Source organism: Cervus elaphus, chromosome 24 (genome assembly GCF_910594005.1).
Source record: "Cervus elaphus chromosome 24, mCerEla1.1, whole genome shotgun sequence".
Taxonomy (NCBI): Eukaryota; Metazoa; Chordata; class Mammalia; order Artiodactyla; family Cervidae; genus Cervus; species Cervus elaphus.
This window is the reverse complement of record NC_057838.1, coordinates 23,136,866-23,156,825: the sequence shown is the minus strand read 5'-3', so window position 1 is coordinate 23,156,825 and position 19,960 is coordinate 23,136,866. Positions and strand designations below refer to the sequence as shown.

At 44.5% G+C, this 19,960-nt stretch overlaps 1 protein-coding gene across 7 annotated transcripts in view; it reads right to left on the bottom strand.

Moving 5' to 3' along the window:
• The window catches only part of TRANK1 (tetratricopeptide repeat and ankyrin repeat containing 1), a 93,734-nt gene that overhangs the window by 40,513 nt on the left and 33,261 nt on the right, over positions 1–19,960 (bottom strand). For all 7 annotated transcript variants that reach the window (XM_043885768.1, XM_043885767.1, XM_043885771.1 and 4 more), the window contains 6 exons: positions 19,116–19,199; positions 18,370–18,508; positions 16,117–16,248; positions 10,720–10,890; positions 2,266–2,427; positions 1,164–1,418 (listed from right to left, as the gene is read on the bottom strand). In XM_043885768.1, the coding sequence (XP_043741703.1) occupies positions 1,164–1,418; positions 2,266–2,427; positions 10,720–10,890; positions 16,117–16,248; positions 18,370–18,508; positions 19,116–19,199 (943 nt within the window). The remainder of the gene's footprint in view (positions 1–1,163; positions 1,419–2,265; positions 2,428–10,719; positions 10,891–16,116; positions 16,249–18,369; positions 18,509–19,115; positions 19,200–19,960) is intronic.

The window sequence follows — 19,960 nt, the reverse complement described above, 5'->3', positions numbered from 1 at the left end:
ACCCTCTCTGGACCTGCAGCCTTCCTGCACTGCTGCTCGCTGGCAGCCATGAGTTCACTCTCCATCCTTGGGCCCTGGCACCTGACCGCGGGGAGGCCTTCAATGAGTGCTTGCTTCACCAGAAACAAAACAGGAATTCCACAACTGCCATGGTTTGGGGGCAAAGGTAGTAAGATTCCACGTCAGGAATGGGTTTGAAGACATTAATAGGCAACCTTCCATCTATCTCCTGAAACCCATGGGTAAGGCCAACACCGGAAAGCTCTGTAAGGCTCTCTGAGAGCTGGGACCAGTGTGGCATCACTCCCTCTGAAGGTCATTTCCCTTACACTGCAAGGCAGGTGGAAAACCATGCAGCCAAGGCACTCTGCCCAGATCCTGCATCCATGAACACACTGAATATTCAAAGCAGCCCTGAGAAAGGGGGACTATTGTCACTCCCATTTTATAAATGAGGAGATGGAAGCCAGTTCGTAGTGGCCTTAGGAAGGGGTTTTGGAGGGGTGGAAGCGTAGGGAGAGGAGGCTGGTGTTTCCAGATTAGCTTTAAATAAAACCGGATCCAGCAAGCCGTCTGCCCGCTCCAGACACACATCCAGCCAAGTGCGACTGTGCTGATGAAAGCGGCAGATGTTTCCACCCACCCATTATCTGGCCGTTTCTTTAAAAACAAGCACCACAAATCCCAATCATGGATCAGAAAAGAACACGGCAGAGTTTGACAAGGACCCACACAGTGTATCAATCGCCAGGAATGGTCCAGCAGAGGGTCAGGAGGAAAAGACCCCTGTGGCTGCACCAGGGCTGACGCCCCTCCACAAACCTGATGTTTCTCACACAAAACACAGAGGAAAGGGAAGAATTCACAGAAGTGCCTTGACCTGATCACTGCTTCCACTGAGAAGATATGGAGGAGAAAGAGAATGAGGCAGGAGGAGAATCCAAGGGACTTCCCTGGTGGTCCAGGAGTTAAGACTCCATGCTTCCACTGCAGGGGGTGTGGGTTCGATCCCTGGTCAGGGAATGCCCCACAGCAAAGCCAAAATATAAATACATTTTTTAAAAATAAAAAGGAGTCTCCAAAATCAAGTGAAAGCGCCGTGACCTGCGGCACCTGGGCTCCCCTGGCAGGACCCCGGTGCTGACTCAGCATCTGGGACTCACCTCCATGGTCTATCAGGCGGTCCAGGAGCAGGGTCCTCCGCTGGTCCCAGACCCTGAGGTGGGGGAGGATGGCACAGAGGTCGAGGTTCGAGAGGTCGCAGTCTTTGATGAGACAGTCCCCGAGCGGTGGCTGCCCGCTCACCTTTCGGGTCAGCAGCAAAAGCACTTCGGGCCACTTCTGTTTTTCCAGTAAAAACTTGAAGAAGGCGTTGGCACAGCCGCGGTCAATGTCATAGACCAGATCAGGAGGGATTTCTTTCAAAAACAAGAACACACCACACTCCAAAAAAAGGTTCCTGTGATTTCTGTCCCCAGCCACAAGCCTAAACAGAGGGACGTCACTGCCCCAAGTTACAGGAAACCATAAACAAGGACTGAGTTATTTCGGCCACGCTACTCAATCACAGGTGAACCTCAGTGACAGCACTCGCGAGTGAGCGTCTTGAGAAGGCTGGAAATACCCAAGGAGTGTACAGTCTTAGCCAACAGAGAGGAGAAGCATCTGTGGTATTTTTAAAAGGATAGGGACTTCCCTGGTGGTCCAGTGGTTGAGAGTCCACTTGCCAATGCAGGAGACATGGGTTCAATCCCTGGTTCAGGAAGATCCCACATGCCATGGGGCAACTAGGCCCATCTGCTACGACTACTGAGCCCTCATACCAAGAGTCCATGTTCCACAAGAGAAGCCTCCACAAGAAAAAGGCTGTGCACCCCAACTAGAGAGTAGCCCCCGCTTGTCCCAACAAGAGAAATCCTGAGTGCAGCAAAGAAAATTAAGCACAAACAAATAAATGTTTAATTATTTAAACACTCATTTAAAGATTTTAAAAAATGAATTAAAAATGTAAATGGATCGTATATGCAAATTCCAGGAGGATACATGAAATAAATGACAGAGGTTGCCCCAGGGATGAGATTTAAAGATGGAAGTTCAAGGGGTGGATGATCCACTTTTCACTGGAGAATGTTCTGTGTTGTTGGAATGTTCTCCATGTAGCTCATGACATTTATTTTTTAATCAATTCTTAAACAGATAGTAGAAAAGAGTTTTAAGGTGCATACAGCATCTTTGAACCCAACTGAAGCTTGTCAGAAACCTTACCTTGCAAAGAAGAAAGGAGGCGCAAGAACCTCTGAACCACTTCTTGCTTCAGAAAGTTTTTCTGCAACAAGTGACTTCCTGAGTTCATGTATGTCACCAGCTGCTCGCAGACTTTCTGGAAAATGTCCCCCTCGTTAGCTGGTCCCTCACCAATGCTCAGTTCTGCAAAACAGCCCCAGATGCTTCTTGTGACTGCAGAGATCACACAGGCATAGATTGCAAAGGTGATCATACCTCTCCACCCCTCCATGTAGCCAGGCAACCGCAGAGCACCTGTTCCCCTCTTCCACCACTCTAGCCTAGCTTCATGACCTGCTATGACGAGGAAAATGTAATGATTGTTGAGTTTTGTGTCAGTTCTGAGCCTGAGCCTCAAGAAGCCCTGTTCAGTTCTATTCGGGTCCAGCTAGATAAGAAACATCATAAAACAAAGAAGAATCAACCCAGTGGTCCAAACTGAGGCCCGACAGATACGAAAGAGTCCAGTCAAGATCAGCAAGAGGCAGACACTTGAAGAAGTTCTGTTACACCTATGAGAATAGCCCAGCCTCAGTGGCTGAGCTGCAGGATCATGAACTAAATAAGTGCTTGTTGCTTTAAATCACTAGGTTTGAGGGCTGTTTGTTAAGTAGCAATGGATAACTGATACAACAGTTCAAGGATATAACAGCAGGAGGGTAGCTTACTGCAGCAGCAACATCCAACTACACACCAGCCACCCACGCATCTAATTGACAAGTGGAAAAAGCCAAGAGCAAGGAGCCAGCTCTCGAGCCAAAAGAGCAAAGACACTGTCCCACTGGTTCAATTTACTGAGAAAGTAGTTATGATTAGAAATCACCCAATAAAGGAAGGCTGAAAAGGGGCAAATGCTTTATTTGGTGTCAGATTATACACTCAAAAAGCCCTTCTGGTTAACATGGAATCTTACTAAACAGATCAACTGGATGTGGGTTTTTCACACCTGGCCCACAGCTTAAGTACTATCATGTGGTGAAGAGGTGAATGCATGTTCGACGTCATGTTCTAACAGAAGCAGGGACACTTTAAAGGAGATGGAAAAATAAAAGCATTCCATCAGCAGTCAGGTGTCCCACAGCAGATCTCAAGGCAAAGATTTGTGTGCAAGTAGTTCAAGAAAGAAGAGACCAGTGAGGGTGGGGGGAGTCGGTGAGGGCTGGGGAGGAAGCAGGCCGGCTGTCAGCCCCATGGTCCCCTGGGGGATCTGGGGTGAATCACTCAGAGCTGCGCTGTCCAAGGCAAGGGGAATGGGCTTTCAGATTCTCACCTCTGTCTGCCACTGTCCACAGCCTGCCTTGAGTGAGTGAATGAAAGTCGCTCAGTTGTGTCCAACTCTTTGTGACCCCATGGACTATACAGTCCATGGAATTTTCCAGGCCAGAATACTGGAGTGGGTAGCCTTTCCCTTCTCCGGGGGATCTTCCCAACCCAGAGATCGAACCCAGGTCTTCCGCATTGCAGGCGGATTCTTTACCAGCTGAGCCACCAGGGAAGCCCAAGAATACTGGAGTGGGTAGCCTTTCCCTTCTCCAGCGGATCTTCCTGACCCAGGAATCGAACCAGGGTCTCCTGCATTGCAGGCGGATTCTTTACCAACTGAGCTATCAGGGAAGCCCTAGGGGCTATAAATTCCCATGCACCTTCTGGCTTGAAGGAGCCTGAGCAAAGCAGGCTCCATAATCCCATAGGCTGTTCTCTTTGAGAACGAGCCTTAGGCATGGGCTTACATCAGGGAGCACACAACAGTGGGAAGGGACCCAGGGGACCCGAGCAGAGCTCCGACGTCACCTGCCATGCCTTCTGATACACGCCCGGATCGCCTTTCGAAAGATTGGGTCAGAGAGCCAGAAACACACACACACCCCAACTTCCCGGGCAAACCCCTACTGCCTTCTAATCAAGAGACTTTCCAGTGCCAGACAGAAGCAAGACCCCTCGAGGACTAACCTCTAGAGAAAAGGAAGTGGAAACCCTTGGCCCAGGAAGACCCACATCACCTAAGCGAGCAGCCCGCTCTGAGGCAGAGAACATGAACCGTGTGGTGTAACAGTGACTGAACAGTACCCCTGGGCCTGGCATCCCACCTTCATCCGAGAAGGCCTCTGAAGACACAGAAAACAGTGATAACGCACAATGCAGGACATAGAACCCTTGGTAAAGGAGGAAGCTCCTTCTCCACCAAGCAGATGGAAACCTGGCCACTGGTCCCCTGCCTCCTGCCTCACGGCCTCATTCTTCCACCTGGGCAGTTAGTTTAGTACAAAAGTCATTTGAAACTGAACAGAAAGATGACCAAGCTTGACAGCAGAGACAGTTAGATGCAGTTGTATAGTAAACGTGTGGCTGTGTGGTTCAGGATAATTAAGGTGGTTATAGACTAGAGAAAGGTACAGAAATCAGGCAAGAAACTAGAGAGTGATATCAACAACACAGAAAAGCATAAAAGGAAATGTGCTGAAACACTGCTGTGGGTCGGCATCTCTGGGTAGGTACACGTGATTTATTACTCTGAACTTGTCTGTTTTTTCCTAAATTTTCTATAAGCGTAAGAGGGAGAAGAAACTTTGGGTTATAAGGTTGTTTATACATTATAATCACAGGTTTTTTAAAAAGATGACTAAGTAAGGAACACCAACCAAAAGACTAGATAAAAATATGTCAAAGTGTGATTACAATGAATTTTTGTTTTTATTTTTATTTGTTTAAAAAAGATGTATTTATTTTTTTTTCTTTTTTGGCCGCTTCCCAAGACATATGGGATCTTAGTTCCCTGACAAGGGACTGAACCTGTGCCCCCTGCAGTGTAAGCGTGGAGTCCTAACCACTGGACGACCAGGGAAGTCCTTTGTTTTTATATAAAATGATATCTTTACAAATTTTCTACAATGATCATATTTAATAGATATATACAAGCAGATTCAAAGTTAAAATTAAAAGAGATATTTTAAAGTTGCAATAGTGCTCAGCTGTAATAGTTCTTTTGTGTTAGTTGCTCAGGTGTGTCTGACTCTGTGACCACATAGATTGTAACCCATTAGGCTCCTCTGTCCATGGGATTTTCCAGGGAAGAATACTGGAGTGGGTGCCATTTTCTCCTGCAGAGGATCTTCCCGACTCAGGGATCAAACCCACATCTCCTATGTCTCCTGCATTACAGGCAGAGTCTTCTTGTTAAAAAACAGAAATATATCATTTCAAAAGGAGATTTTTGCTTTTGTATGAAATCTTCCTTTCGAGGTAAAAAAGGTGAAACTGACAAGCTTTATTACAAACACTTTATCAAGTCAAATTTATGTAGCCATCCCATTTTTATAAAAGAAAATTAAAATATGTAACTGTAAATGCATGGAATAAGAGTAAATGACTAAATCACAACTATATTAATGTTTCCAGGCAGGTGGGTTTATGAAGAATATTTTCTTTTTAAAAAAAGAATCTATTGATTTTATAATAAGGAAACAGTATCATCAATGTCGCATGCCTGCATTTACTGAAAAAGAGGGCATTTTGTGGTGCTAAGGGACTCGGGGATGACACACAATGGCCTCTGAGTCACAGGCTCCATCTGTGGGAGAAACAGCCACACAGAAGGTCAGAATCCTCTTAGTCGTGGGCAAGAGGCACCCTCACAGAGCAGAAGGCAGCTGGCGCCTAGGGGAGGACCGGAGAGAAAGGCTTCAGATGCCTGGATTTATTGTCTGAAAAGCCATGCACCAGTGAATCAAAGGAAAAATCACAACCCGCCGAGAACAATAACAAAAGAGGCTGCAATCGCCTTAGGTCCTGAGGGCAGTCGAGCTGTGGGAGAAGGTGGACATGCCGCCATCTAGTGGTTGTCGTGAGGGGCAGGGAAAGACCGGGAACCTCGACCTCTCCGGTTCACCTCGCCCCCAACCTCCCTACCGCCCTGTGAGCCCTGCCTTCCCCTGCAGCTAGTGAGAAAGGTCCTGCCCTCAATCTGCTGAATCAAAAATCTGCATTTAAAAGGCTCCCAAAGGATTCACGTGCACATTCACGGAAGCTCTTATTTACAGAACAGCAGAAATCTTCACCAAGACCCTATATTTCTCAGGCTCTCTCACCTCGATGCAAAAGCCACCCAAAGATAACCATCTTCATTTTCATCAGAATAGGGCACAGTAACCACCAGAAAGAGCCAAAGGTGAGAACATCTTTTATCCTAGCCTATATCCTAGCTTGTTCATCTGGGCACAGGAGCTAGTGTCCTAATGATGCTTTACGCAGGACACAGATGTGAAAAACCAAACCCATCAAGTGGACTTCCCTGGTGGTATAGTGGACAAGAATCTGCCTGCCAGTGCAGCGGACATGGGTATAATCTCTGGTCCAGAAAGATTCTACATTCCTCAGAGCAACTAAAGCCCCTGTACCACAACTACTGAGCCCATGCTCTAGAGCCTGCAAGCCTGTAGGTCTCACCTACTGAAGCCCGTTCGCCTATAGCCGGTGCTCTGCAACAAGAGAAGTCACCACAATGAGAAGCCCTGTACACAGCCATGAAGCCCCAGCACAGTCAAAAATAAATAAACTGTTGTTGTTGTTTAGTTGCAAAGTCGTGTCTGACTCATTTGTGACCCCATGGACTGTAACCCACCAGGTTCCTCTGTCCATGGGATTTCCCAAGCAAGAATTCTGGAGTGGGTTGCCATTTCCTTCTCCAGGCGATCTTGCCGACCCAGAGATCAAACCCACATCTCCTGCATTGGCAAGTGGGTTCTTTACCACTGAATCACAGGGGAAGCCCTAAAAATGAGTAAATGAATTTTTAAAAAAACCCATCAAGTTAAACTCAGGTCAGGAACAAGGGTACCAGCCCCCTAGGTCGCATCTCTTCCTAAAAATAATGCTTCCATCGTGCACACTAATGTGTGAATGGGAAGAGATTAAAATTCATATAATCTTCATTTTTATGAAGATCTACCTTTATTCCCATGGCTCCAGGCCCTCCTTTTGCCCTTCCCTCCCACTGTCTTCTCAAGTACTACTCTGCACAGAAAACCATTCGGGTTAAAGTCTAAAATGACACTGTCCAAGACAGAGGCCCACTAACTTAATTACATAAAAATAAAGTTAATTAAATAAAATTTCAGTTCTTCAGTTGCATGTTGTTGTTGTCACTCAGGCGCTCGGCCATGTCCGACTCTTTGCAGCCCCATGGACTGCAGCACGCCAGGCCTCCCTGTCCATCACCAATTCGTGGAGCTTGCTCAAACTCATGTCCATTGAGTCAGTGATGCCATCCAACCATCTCATCCTCTGTCACGCCCCCTTCTCCTCCTGCCCTTAATCTTTCCCAGCATCATGGTCTTTTCCAATGAGTTGGCTCTTTAACATCAGGTGGGCAAACTATTAAAAGTTTCAGCTTCAGCATCAGTCCTTCCAAGGAATATTCAGGACTGATTTCCTTTAGGATTGACTGGTTTGATCTCCTTGCTGTATTAGGGACTCTCAAGAGCCTTCTCCAACACCACAGTTCAAAAGTATCAATTCTTTGCTGCTCAGCCTTCTTTAGGGTCCAACTCTCACATCCATACAGGACTACTGGAAAAACCATAGCTTTGACTAGACAGATCTTTGTTGGCAAATAATGTCTCTGCTTTTTAATATGCTGTCTAGGTTTGTCATAGCTTTTCTTCCAAGGAGCAAGCGTCTTGTAATTTCATGGCTGCAGTCACCATCTGCAGTGATTTTGGAGCCCAAGAAAATAAAGTCTGTCACTGTTTCCATTGTTTCCCCATCTATTTGCCATGAAGTAATGGGACTGGATGCCATGATCTTAGTTTTTTGAAGGTCGAGTGAGTGTGTATGTGTCTGTGTGTATGTGTTGGGGGCGGAGGGGTCAATTTTCCAGGAGGTGGTGAGGAAAACAAATGCCAGTGTGGCCAGGTGGATGATAGCCTATTCAAAATGACCTAGGCACCCAAAATGACTTAGACATGGTCCAGACATCATGGATGTTCGTGCCCCCCCCAGAGAGGAACTGGGCCTCTAGCACTCATCTTTTCCAAGTTCCTCTGACCTTTGCTCTCCCTCCTTTCACCTGAAAGATTATTTTTTTCCCCACCTGAAAGCTTGCCTGATCATTCCTGGGGAAATTAAATCCCAGGAGATATGAGGCAAAGTAATCTTCTGAACCCAGGGGAAAACGAAAAAAAGAGTCCCCCATTCATGCTGTGTTTCTCTGTCTAAGAATTGCCAATATGCACATTCTCTTTTAGGCCGCCCTTCCCAATAGCACAGTTGCTTTTCTAGATGGCCTCTGTGTGCTCAAAGCAATAGGAAAAGACTTTAGGTTTTGCCACTTCTCTGACCGTTTCTTTGTTTTCTTAGGAGGGTTCACCTGCCGTGTCATGTCGAACTTCGAAAAAATACATGCATGTGCTTTTCTCCTTCCTTGTGAATCTAACATATGGAAGATCCATTTAAAAATCCAAAGGAGGAGAACAAAGGGAGGGAGGGCTGGGTGAAGGAATCCTGGATGCCTATCATCCCACACCCGGCAGAGCCCCATTGATTTCTATCTCAGTGTCTGAAAGATGCTTAATCCTCATTTTATCCACTTGATGATGATTCCCCTTCTGAATAAGTGATGAGGCCTAGGAAGTACTGGACTCCTTGAATCCATAACTGCTAACAGGATCCAAGGAGTTTTCAATCAATGGCACAAAAAGAAATGATCCTCCTGAACATAAAACAGTCAAGAAATCCTATCAACTCTATGACATGACCATAGACTCTAGAACAACAACAGCCAACAACAAAGATAGCAGTAGGCGCGTTTTCCCGCTTCTTAAAGGAAGGGGGCCGGGATACTTATATACGCACACAAGTTTTTTTCTTTTTTTTTTTGCACACAAGTTTTTAAAATAAAAAAAAAAGAAAAAGAAACAGAACCAAATAGAGTTCTTAGAAATTAAAACTGAGTTCCCAAATTTAAAAATGCAATAGACAAGCTGAATTATAAAAGGAAAAGCTAAAGTCCTAGTTAAAGATCTGGAAAGAAAAAAAAGAGAAAGCATTAGGGAACGCAGAGGGGAAGCTCATCTATGTGAAAGTGGTGGCAAAGAGACATTGGAAGGAAACAAAATGATAGAAGATCATTTCCCTGAGCTAAAAAAAAGTTAGACTAAAAGAGATCATAAGGTGCTAAGCAAGAAGAATGAATAAGGAGGACCCACACCTAGCTACATCCCAGGGAAATTCCAGAACTCTAAGGACAGAAAATTCTAGAAGGGAAAATAAGTAAGACTGACATTACTTCTCATCAGTAACGGAGGCGAGAATACAAAGTCTGAGGAACAAGGTTTTACAGCCTATTTCACAAATCCAAGAGATCCCAGACTGTCACACGCCAGAAAAGGCTGCCATTAAACTGTGACACATAACTGATCATGCATTCCAATTCAAAGATGGCAAAAGGTGGGGGAAAGTGCAACTGAGGACCGATGAAATACAAGGCCTATATGCAGACCAATTCTCAATCGAAGGACAGAATAAAGACATTTTCAAAAACCCTCTAAGTCTACTATGCAGTGAAAATCTTACTGCAGTTGGTACTTGGAAGAGCAAGAGAGAAATCTAGACAGACAGCATGAGCCACAAGTGCTATATATGAGTGCAAGAACTAAAAAAAAGCATGTATGTGCTGGGGCTACAATCTAAATAAAAGTCTAAACAAACCTAAAATCATTTGTGTGTACATACACATCTGTACACATTCACATATACAATGATGTGTTTGTATGCGTCATCAAACTAGGATGCTTAGAGAGTATAATATTTCAAGAGCAAAGTTTTCAGGGCATTTGATGATTCTTCTCATTGGGTGCAATATGCAACTAGTTGTAGAAATCATACTGCCATAGAAAGGTAAATTAATGTTTTTTCAATTTTTAGAATCAGTCTATAGATGAAGCACAGAAAATCCAGAATTAAGGAACAGAATGTAAATGACACAAGTCACTTTACTAGGCAAAATTCAACAAGGGCTGACTTGCTGCACTTTATCTTTATAGCAGTCAGTCCATAGATGCTGTCCAAACTGACAAATCAAGAAATAGAGTTACAAATGTACTTTTAATTGTTGGCTGTGGTTGTTTCTCAGAAGTGGGCTTGATTTTTGTTCTCCTGTTCTGTCTGATATTTTTCTTTTTTACTATGTGCATGCATGGAAAAAAAACAAATCACGCTACTGCCCAAGGGTAGACTTGGCCAAGTTCCTAGAATGTAGTAGACACTTTTTAAACAACAGTTGTCTCATTCTGTCTTTCAAAAAAAAAGCACACAAGCTTTCCAAAGACTGGGAGGTCTCATTTTCATCTTCAGGTACTAAGACAAGATACACTGATTTGCACCTAATTTCACAGAACCAGTTTTGCCCCCTCGAAAAAGTTAATTCCCTGGAAGCTGTACCTGAGAGGTCCTTAGAACACGCTGCCAGCTTTTCCAAGTGGGTGTTGATTTTGTCAATGGCTCTGAAGTTCTTGTTCCTCTTCAGGACATCCACGGCAGACCGGGACTGTCGATCCACCAGGGTGGGGTCAGCCCCAAAGCGCAGGAGCATCTGTACATCCTCTGTTTGCCCTAGAGCAGGCCAAAGTGAGAAGGGGGGGTTGTCACGGTTTCTTCCATAAGGAGATGTCCCCATGACCACACGTCCACCCGGTTCCCAGCCTGAGTGGCCTAGGTCAAGGGGACCAGAGTCCCTCTGTTTACAGAAGCTGAACTGCTGGCCGTGGGCAATCCAGCCGAGTCCCCGGAGCCAGGAGTCCCTATGTGCAGCGGGAAGGACAATAGCTTTTAAGAGGTTCAGAAGTGCACTCCTCTCTACCTTTCTCCCATCTCCTTGGCAACAAGCAAAGAGAGGGGGACTCTTGTTGCTAGGCAACCACTACAGCTGTAAGGATGACAGCAAGCTGTGACTTCAGATTTCTTTATTCCTTAGAGAGGAAACAGAACATACTTCCAAAAAAAAAAAAAAAGTCTGTCTGGGGACAAGAAAAGAAAGTGGCAATTGCTTTTGCATCAGGGTCTTCTTGTCACTGTTTGAACCTTCGTTAACCCCACCTCTGGCTGCTGGCTCCACCTGCTGCTTTAACATTTATTTGCCAAGCACCAAGGGGTCTCTGTGATCACAGATGCAACTGTTTTCAGAATGTAACAGGTGTATTCCTGGAGGTAGGAAGACTTATGTGAGCACAGAGAGTTACAAGAATCAGTGCCTGATTCCCAGCTTCCAAACCCATGCTTTCTGACAATTCACCACTTTGACAGAGCACCTCTACACCAGACACCATCCTGCTTGTGATGCTGTCCTTTCCCATCTCCCCAGTCACAACTGCTCACCTCTCATTTTACAAAAATAAGGCAAAATTTAAAAGTCATACTTCTCACCCATCAAGTATTGCACTGTGAAAGGCAAAATTCTCAGACAGACCCTAAGACTCTCAACCTCGGTAATACACACACCTTCTCCTAGTTATCCATTTAATACTAATCTAAACTCTACTGTGATGAGACTTTACAAATGTATTTAACTTCCCAAAGCAGCTGACCTTAAGATAGGGAGACTATCCTGATCTCATCACATGAACCCTAAAGGTCAAAGGTCTAGAGGTCAGAGATGGAAGAGCGCAGAGATTCAAAGTATGAGGGATCTGATGCATAAGAAGTTCTCCTCTGCTGGCTTTGAAGACAGAGGAGGCCGTTAGACAAAGAATGTGTGTGGTCTGTGGAAACTGACGGTAGTCTCTGGCTGGCAGCCAGCAAGAAAACGGGGACCTCGGTCCTACAACCCCTTCATGGATCACAGCCTTGTTGTGGTGAATGGGCTTGCATAACTCAGTGAAGCTATAAGCCATTCTGTGCAGGCTGCCCAAGACATATGGGTCATCGTGGAGAGTTCTGACAAAACATGGTTCACGGGAGAAGGGAATGGTAAACCACTCCACTATTTTTGCCACAACAACCTCGTGAGCAGTGTGAAAAGGCAAAAAGATATGACACCAGAAGATAAGCTCCCCCCAGGTCGGAAGGTGTCCAACATGCTACCAGGGAAGTGGGGAAGGCAATTACTAATAGCTCCAGAAAGAATGAAGAGGCTGGACCAATGCAGAAATGATGCCTATTTGTGGATGAGATCACCACCCCAAACGTGGTGGTGAAAGTAAAGTCTGATACTATAAAGAACGATGTTGCATAGGAACCTGGAATGTTAGGTCCATGAATCAAGGCAAATTGGAAGTGGATAAGCAGGAGATGGCAAGAGTGAGCATCAGTACCTTAGGAATCAGTGAACTAAAATGGACAGGAATGGGCGAATTTAATTCAGAGGACCATTGTATCTACTACTGTGGACAAGAATCTCTTTGAAGATATGGAGTAACTCTCATAGTCAACAGAAGAGTCTGAAATGCAGTACTTGGGTTCAATCTCGAAAATGACAGAATGATCTCGGTTCATTTCCAAGGCAAACCATTCAACATCACAGTAATCCAAGTCTAGGTCCCAACAAATAAAACCAAAGAAGCTGAAGTTGAACAGTTCTATGAAGACCTACAAGACCTTTCTAGAACTAACACCAATAAAAGATGTCCTTTTCATTATAAGAGGATTGGAATGCAAAAGTAGGAAGTCAAGAGATACCTGGAGTAACAGGCAAGTTTGGCCTTGGAGTACAAAATGAAGCAGGGCAAAGGCTAACAGAGTTTTGCCAAGAGAACGCAATGGTCATAGCAAACACCCTCTTCCAACAACACTACACATGGACACCTCTACACAACAACTCTACACATGGACATCACCAGATGGTCAATTCCAAAATCAGATTGATTATATTCTTTGCAGCAAAAGATGGAGAAGCCCTATACAGTCAGCAAAAACAAGACTGTGGCTCAGATAATGAGCTCCTTATTGCAAAATCAGGTTTAAATTGAAGAAAGTAGGGAAAACCACTAGACAATTCAGGTATGACCTAAATCAAATCCCTTATGATTATACAGTGGAGGTGATGAATAGATTCAAGGTATTAGATCTGATAGACAGAGTACCTGAAGAACCATGGACAGAGGTTCATAACATTGTACAGGAGGTGGTGACCAAAACCATCCCAAAGCAAAAGAAATGCAAGAAGGCAAAGTGATTGTCTGAGGAGACTTTACAAGTAGCCGAGAAAAGAGAAGCAAAAGGCAGTTGAGAAAGGGAAAGATATACCCAACTGAATGCAGAGTTCCAGAGAATAGAAAGGAGAGATAAGAAAGCCTTGTTAAGTGAAGAATGCAAAGAAACAGAGCAAAATAACAGAACTGGAAAGACTAGAGATTTCTTCAAGAAAACTGGAGATATCAAGAGAACATTTCATGCAAGGATAGATATGATAAAGGACAGAAATGGTAAGGACCTACCTGAAGCAGAAGAGATTAAGAAGAGGTGGCAAGAATACACTGAAGAACTATACAAAAAAGATCTTAATGACCTAGATAATCATGATGGTGTGATCACTCACCCAGAGCCAGACATCCTGGAGTATTAAGTCAAGTGGGCCTTAGGAAGCATCACTACGAACAAAGCTAAGAAGTGATGGAATTCCAGCTGAGCTATTTCAAATCCTAAAAGATGATGCCGTGAAAGTGCTGCACTCAATATGTCAGCAAATTTGGAAAACTCAGCAGTGGCTACAGGACTGGAAAAGGTCAGTTTTCATTCCAATCCCAAAGAAGGGTAATGCCAAAGAATATTCAAACTACTGTCCAACTGCACTCATTTCACATGCTACCAAGGTAATGCTCAAAATCCTTCAAGTTAGGCTCCAGCAGAATGTGAACCAAGAAATTCCAGATGTTCAAGCTGAATTTAGAAAAGGCACAAGAACCAGAGATCAAATTGCTAACATTCGTTGGATCATAGAAAAAGCAAGGGAATTCCAGAAAAACATCTACTTCTGCTTCATTAACTATGCTAAAGCCTTTGACTGTGTGGATCACAACAAACTGTGGAAAATTTTTAAAGAGATGGTAATACCAGACCACCTTACCTGCCTCCTGAGAAACCTGTATGCAGGTCAAGAAGCAACAGTTAGAACCAGACATGAAACAACGGACTGATTCAAAATTGGGAAATGAGTACAAGGCTGATGTTGTCATTCCGCTTATTTAAATTATATGCAGAGTACATCATGCAAAATACTGGGTTGGATGAATCACAAGCTTAAATCAAGATGGCCAGGAGAAATATCAACAACCTCTGATATGCAGATGATACAACTCTAACTGCAGAAAGATAAGAAAAACTAAAGAGCCTCTTGAGGAGGCTGAAGGAGAGTGAAAAAGTTGGCTTAAAACTCGACAATCAAAAAAAAAAAGATCATGGCATTTGGTCCCATCATTTCATAGGAAATTGATGGGGAAAAAGTGGAAATAGTGACAGATTTTATTTTCTTGGGCTCCAAAATCACTTGAGGACAGTGACTATAGCCATGAAATTAAAAGACGCTTGCTCCTTGGAAACAAAGCTATGACAAACCTAGACAACATATTAAAAAGCAGAGACATCACTTTGCCAACAAAAGCCTGTTTAGTCAAAGCTATGGCTGTTCCAGTGGTCATGTATGGATGTGAGAGTTGGACTATAAAGAAAGCTGAGCGCCGAAGAATTGATGCTTTTGAACTGTGGTGTTGGAGAAGACTCTTGAGAGTCCCTTGGACTGCAAGGAGATCCAACCAGTCCATCCTAAAGGAGATCAGTCCTCGGTGTTCATGGGAAGGACTGATGCTGAAGCTGAAGCTCCAATGCTTTGGCCACCTGATGTGAAGAGCTGACTTGTTTGAAAAGACCCCCATGTTCAGAAAGATTGAGGGCAGGAGGAGAAGAGGGTGACAGAGGATGAGATGGTCGGATGGCATCACTGGCTCAATGGACATGAGTTTGAGCAGACTATGGGAGATAGTGAAGGACGGGGAAGCCTGGCACATTGCAGTCCAAGGGGTCACAAAGGGTCAGACATGACTTAGTGATTGAACAACAACAGTCCTCCAAACACAAGGAACCACATTCTGCCACAATCATGCGAGCCTGGAGGATGGCCCAGAACTCCAGATGAGAACGCAGCCCCAGTCAATACTTTGATTTCAGCCGGGAGAGATTCTGAACAAAAAACTCAGTCAGATCACACCAGACTAGTGACCTATAAAATAGTGAGCTAATAAATGAGGGTCATTTTAAGTCACTAAGTTTATGATGATTTGTTACACAGTAGAGAGAACAAACGCTATTACCAAAGTTGCCCCAAAGAAGGTGAAAACGCCTGACTTCCAGAGTATCAACCTAAGGGAAAATTAAGTAGCTGCCAAGACCCTTTGAGAAGGCACCATGACTCATGATCCTTCTGCCTTCCTCCCCCAATTCTTTTTTTTTTTTTTTCCCCCCACCCCCCCAATTCTTTTTTTATCTTTCATAACTACCTACAGAAAATTTAATATACTTAGGTTGTTTTGGTGTTCTCTGTAGTAATAATAATTTTGTAATAATTAAATCCAGAAAAAAATTAATAGTCTTAAATCACAGAATTTTTTTTAATTTAAATCTATACAAGTACTTTTTCCTCTAGAAGAGTTATCACTAGGTAAAACTTTCAAGCACAAAATATATCAGAAAAAACTTTTTTCTGAAAAGCAAACTGAAAATATATATTAAAAAAAAGGAGTGCATAATTTGCTATTTTTGATTATTAAAGCCGGTCACGGGATGGAATAGGTAAAGTGGTCAGTTGTGTGGGTTCCCTAGCACCTGAGTCCGAACGGTGCGGCCACTTACGCTTGGCGAGGTACCCTGGGGAGTGGGCGGCAACCACATGGAGGACAGTGCAGCCATCCTCATCCTTCTGGTTGATGCGACCTTTCAACTCGGGTTTGTAGTCCATTAACCACCTGAAAAGTTGGCTTTCCCCTGAAGGAACGAATGACTGATGTTATTTTACCAGACCAAAGAGCAGGAAAGCAAATCACTTGGGCTAAGGGAGCCCAAGGGGGCATCCAACATACACTGTCACTTGCCCAGGTGTGGAGACAGAGTTTGCGTGTCGATGCTTTTTGTTTTTATTTTTTAAAAACTTTCGGCCACACCATGCAGCAAGTGGGATCTTAGTTCCCCGGCCAGGAATCAAATCTGTGCCCCCTGCATTGGAAGTATGGAATCTTAATCACTGGACTGCCAAGGAAGTCCCAAAATGTGTGCGTTGACAACACAAGTCATAGTTAGTTATTCATAGAAAACTTGACTTCAATTCCCTAGAAGCCGAGCTGTGCTCAGTCATGTCCAAATCTTGGACTGTAGCCCACCAGGCTCCTCTGTCCATGGGATTTCTCAGGCAAGAATACTGGAGTGGGTTGCCATTTCCTCCTCCAGGGGAATCTTCCCAACCCAGGGGTCAAACCCAGGTCTCCTGTGTCTCCTACATTGCAGGCAAAGTTTTAACCCACTGGGCCATCGGGGAAGCCCCACTTCCTAGAAGCACAGCCTGTGACAAGGATTCTTGTATGTGTGATTTATTGGCAGAGGAAGCTGGGGAGAAAGAGAGGAGGGAAGCAGGGCTGGGGACGGAAGCAAGCAGAGATGTGGCCTCAGCTGAGCAGCATTCAGCCTCAGCCCTCGGGGAGCTTGTCGATCAGGAGCTTCACCACAGCACCTTGAGGCAGGTGCTCACCTTCTGTAGCCCAGTGCCAGTCAATCCAGAGCTGCAGAGCGGCCCCCGGGGAGGGAGGGGGTGCCTACTGGCAAAGGGCAGCTCTCTGGCGAGCGAGGCAGCTGCGGAGCAGCAGGAGATGGGGGCACTGGTCATAAAGAGGACCGGGGTGGGCACCAACAGCACCCCACTGCATGTCTACAAACAGGACAGAGATTTCAAATGCTTCTCCCAGATTCCTTCCAGTGGGTTCTGAAAAGCCACACAGTCCTGCCAACTCTGTGGACACCATTTGTCACCATGTCAGAGTGAGAAGAGAATCAGGCATAAAGGTGAAGACTTGATCTTAGCCTATAACCACAGGAACAAACTTAAAAAGTAGGCACAGAGAGGGACTGTGATTTTCACACCCAGAGACACTCCTAATTTGAAACTGGGAGCATTGGATTAAATTGCTTTTATTCAGACGTTATACGTTTAAATAATTTAGTCACCAAAATGTGTATAAGTAAATGCTCGTATGGATTCTCTAACAGATAAAATGGATAATGACAGGGTAAATCCGCCTGAAGCAAAGATGGTGGTTTAGGTCTTTAAGCCCCTGGCCATGCCACTCCTATCCTGAGAAGACGCTACAGCCTAGAAAGGGAAGACAGTGTAGACAAGTCCTCTTGGCTCCTTCTGGCCCTAAGATTGTTTGGATCAGTGTCCAACATTGATGCTACATATCTTGGGGAAAAAGAAAACAAAACAGGTTTCTATCTAATATATTAATGTGGATATTGTGTGTGTGTGTTTTAATGATAAAAAGTATTTTAAAATTGAAATCCTATAGCCAGGTGGTAAAGACTAAAAATGCAAAAAAAGTGTATATATATATATATATGAAAACAGGATTACTTAAAAAAAAAAACACAAGCCAACTATATCAGCAATAGCCAGTGTTTATCTTGGGATTCCCCCCACATACACATTAGTTGGTCCTCTAGTTGAGAGGGAAAAATGAACTCGGAAAAAGACCACGGCTGACTTGGCCAGCAGAAAGAAATTCCACAGCTCCCCTGAGAGCTCTATCCAGCAAAGGCTGTCTGTCCCAAGGCCCATTTTTGAATCCCAGGGCTCCAGTCTGCTGCCAGCATCTGTCTGAGAACACGGAATCCTTTCAGGGTGGGCCTCCTGAAGCTATGAGGTCCCAGGAGAAAGAAAAAGTGGTGCTATTTCCTTGCTGCCTTCATATACTTGAATAATCAAATCATTGACCATTCAGATCATCTGAACATTCCACATTTACGTGGCCACGTTCTGCTTTCACTTGAGTTAAGCGCAGTCCCCGAGGTCTGAGCTGGAGGGCAGCGTGGAGGGCGTACCACCGGGAAAGAACTCACCGGCTTGGATGCAGAGGCGCATGAGGGTGTGCAGAGGGTACGGTCCTATGCTCTCGACATTCGCACCCATGCAGACGAGCCACTGCACTAACCTGGGCACCTGCTTCACTTTCTCATAAGGTGCGATGAAGACATATTTCTAGGAGGAAAAACACACGCAGGAAGAATTATGGCAGCTGCCACATCAATGCGAAACTTCAGACTCCTTCCCCATGAAGTTTGGGGTTTTCTCCTTCAAGTTTTATTGAGGAAGAATAGACATACAGGGCTGTGCACATTTAAGGTGTACAGCATAATAATTTGACTTAGGTACATTGTGAAATGATTATTACAAGTTTAGTGAATATCCTTCATCTCATAGAGATACAAAATTGAATTAAAAAAAAAGAAAAAAATTTTTGTGATGATAACTCTTAGGATTTACTCTCTTAACAACTTTCATACATAACACAGAGCAGTGTGAATTATATGTTGTATTTATCAAGTTGTACTTGTGTGTCATCCCTAATACTTATTTATCACATAACTGGAAGTTGGTGCCTTTTGATTGCCTTCATCCAATTCCCCCTCATCCCAGCCTCCACCCAAAGAGTTTAGAATCAGTAAAGCCCCGATTCGCTGTGGCCACAGCCTACAATCACCATAAACAATACATCTGCAGTGAGGCCGCTGAAGGGGAGGGTCCCAGTCACCATAATCGGGAAGAGGTCTGACTGGAAACCATGCATGTCAAGAAGCTACCTTACCTCAAAGAGACTTTTCAGTGATAAATCTGGGACGTGGAGATTTCTTGGAAGCCGGTCTTTCTTCATTGACAGGAGCAGAAATGACTGATGAAAGGGGAGAAACAGAAAAAGCTGGAACAATTATGTTCTCCACATGGGTTATTAAAACAAAAGTGATCTTAAGCTTTAAGTCTCAGAAACAAGACAGAACAGGACAGCTTCTAGCCCTGGTTCTTTTTTTAAGCCACCTGCCAAACTCTTTGGCCTTAGCCATGATAATCCATGTGTCTCTGTCTGGTGAAATTCCTATTTGTGCTGAGACATGAGTTTTCTCTGCCTTTCCTCAAAGCCTGCTGAAGATGGGAGCAGCTGATGGCAGGCAGCACTGGGAGAGATCAGGGGCAGGGAGGTGAAGAAGTAATCTCCTGCAACGTTCTTAAAGCTTAGCAAGCAGAAGAAACAAATCCTTTTGAAATAACCCATCCCAATTTATTCTTCAGCACCTTAGTGCTATTTGGGGTCCATGAGACCCTACTGAGGGCTATGTTGGAGCGGCTCCTATCAGAGTGGGAGCTGACAGTGCACGTCTCTTCCCAAATCCGAGCCCTACGGTTGACTTAGCAGCTTGAGACTGGCCATGGAAATCGACAGCATTTACACTACAGGAAGTGGCAAATGCCACAAATCAGGGTTTTTTTTTTCCCTCGAAAACCTTGTTGTTAAATCACTCACCCTAAACTAAATCTGAGAGAAGTAAAGCAAGTTTTCCTTTTCAGACAGTTAGCACATCCAGGTACACTGGCTGGTCCAGGAATTCTAGGCTCGGCATGACCCTGACTGTCGATTCAGACTCAGGATCCACTTCC